The 992-nt window shown below is 34.4% G+C and overlaps 1 protein-coding gene across 1 annotated transcript; it reads right to left on the bottom strand.

Annotated features, from left to right (window-relative positions):
- Positions 1-174: 174 nt before the first annotated feature.
- On the bottom strand, positions 175-558 carry LOC103076885 (rRNA-processing protein UTP23 homolog; the record flags this gene model as incomplete). The annotated part of the gene is made up of 1 exon (XM_082930887.1): positions 175-558. A coding segment is annotated over one exon (384 nt), but the record flags the coding sequence as incomplete, so codon positions are not given.
- Positions 559-992: the final 434 nt, after the last annotated feature.

Genomic DNA, 992 nt, shown 5'->3' on the forward strand with positions numbered 1-992 from the left:
CCATCCACTCTGGTTTTTTTTTTTTTTTTTTTTACAAATAATTTTATACAAAGGCTTGTGGGTCAATATTCATTTACAAAAATAAGTTTAGCCTTTTAACATAAGTACTTCCACAGTTTCAAAAAGAAATTCATTTTCATATTTGCATGTCTTTAAAAGTATCCAAAGGACTCATTATCCTTCTGCATTCTGCTTTTCAGAAAGTACTTTTGAGGTAGATCTGTTTCGGATTCTTTTTCTTTTTCTTTTCTTTTCAGAGGCAGATGAGTTTGTATCCTGTGTTTTTTTCTTTTTCTTCAAACAGCTAAGAGGATTAGGGCCACTTATTTTCTTGCGCTTTTTTTTTCTTTTCTGTTCAGGTTCTTTTACTAAACCCTGTTCCTCTTTGAGTTGCTTGATACTTTGTTTCTCTTGCCCTGAGACAAGCTGACCTGACTCTACTGCTTTAGCAAATGCAACTGTTTTTAGAGAAGGCTTGTCCAAGACTATAGTGTTCTGAATAATGAACATGAGAGGAATCCCGGGCTTTTTCTTTACTTTCATAGACAAATTCTGATCCTATTCAAAACAAAAATAGAACTATTTAGTTCAAATATATCAATTAAATCAGATGCCTTAAAGAGATTTCTAAGAACTTAAAGCAGGCTATACTGAAAATAAAAGAGATCCCAGGTTTTACTTTTCAAATCAGTATGTCTTACTAATCGGAGTATATTTTACGATAAAGAAAGGAAGAAAACATAAAAACTGAGCACAAACAGTTAAGTGGCAACAATGTGAACGGGATTTATCAATATTTTATATTGATCAATATTCTAAGACCACAAATTTTCTAGGACCTCGAATTACAAACTAATACAAAGGTAAATATACTAGGTGATGTCCCTCATTTCTACTCTGAGATATGTTTCAGAAAGGGTCAAGAATGCTCACAGAGGGCTTCCCTGGTGGCGCAGTGGTTGAGAGTCCGCCTGCCGATGCAGGGGACACGG

This window comes from Lipotes vexillifer, unplaced genomic scaffold (genome assembly GCF_000442215.2).
Source record: "Lipotes vexillifer unplaced genomic scaffold, Lipotes_vexillifer_v1.1 C26476492, whole genome shotgun sequence".
Classification (NCBI taxonomy): Eukaryota; Metazoa; Chordata; class Mammalia; order Artiodactyla; family Lipotidae; genus Lipotes; species Lipotes vexillifer.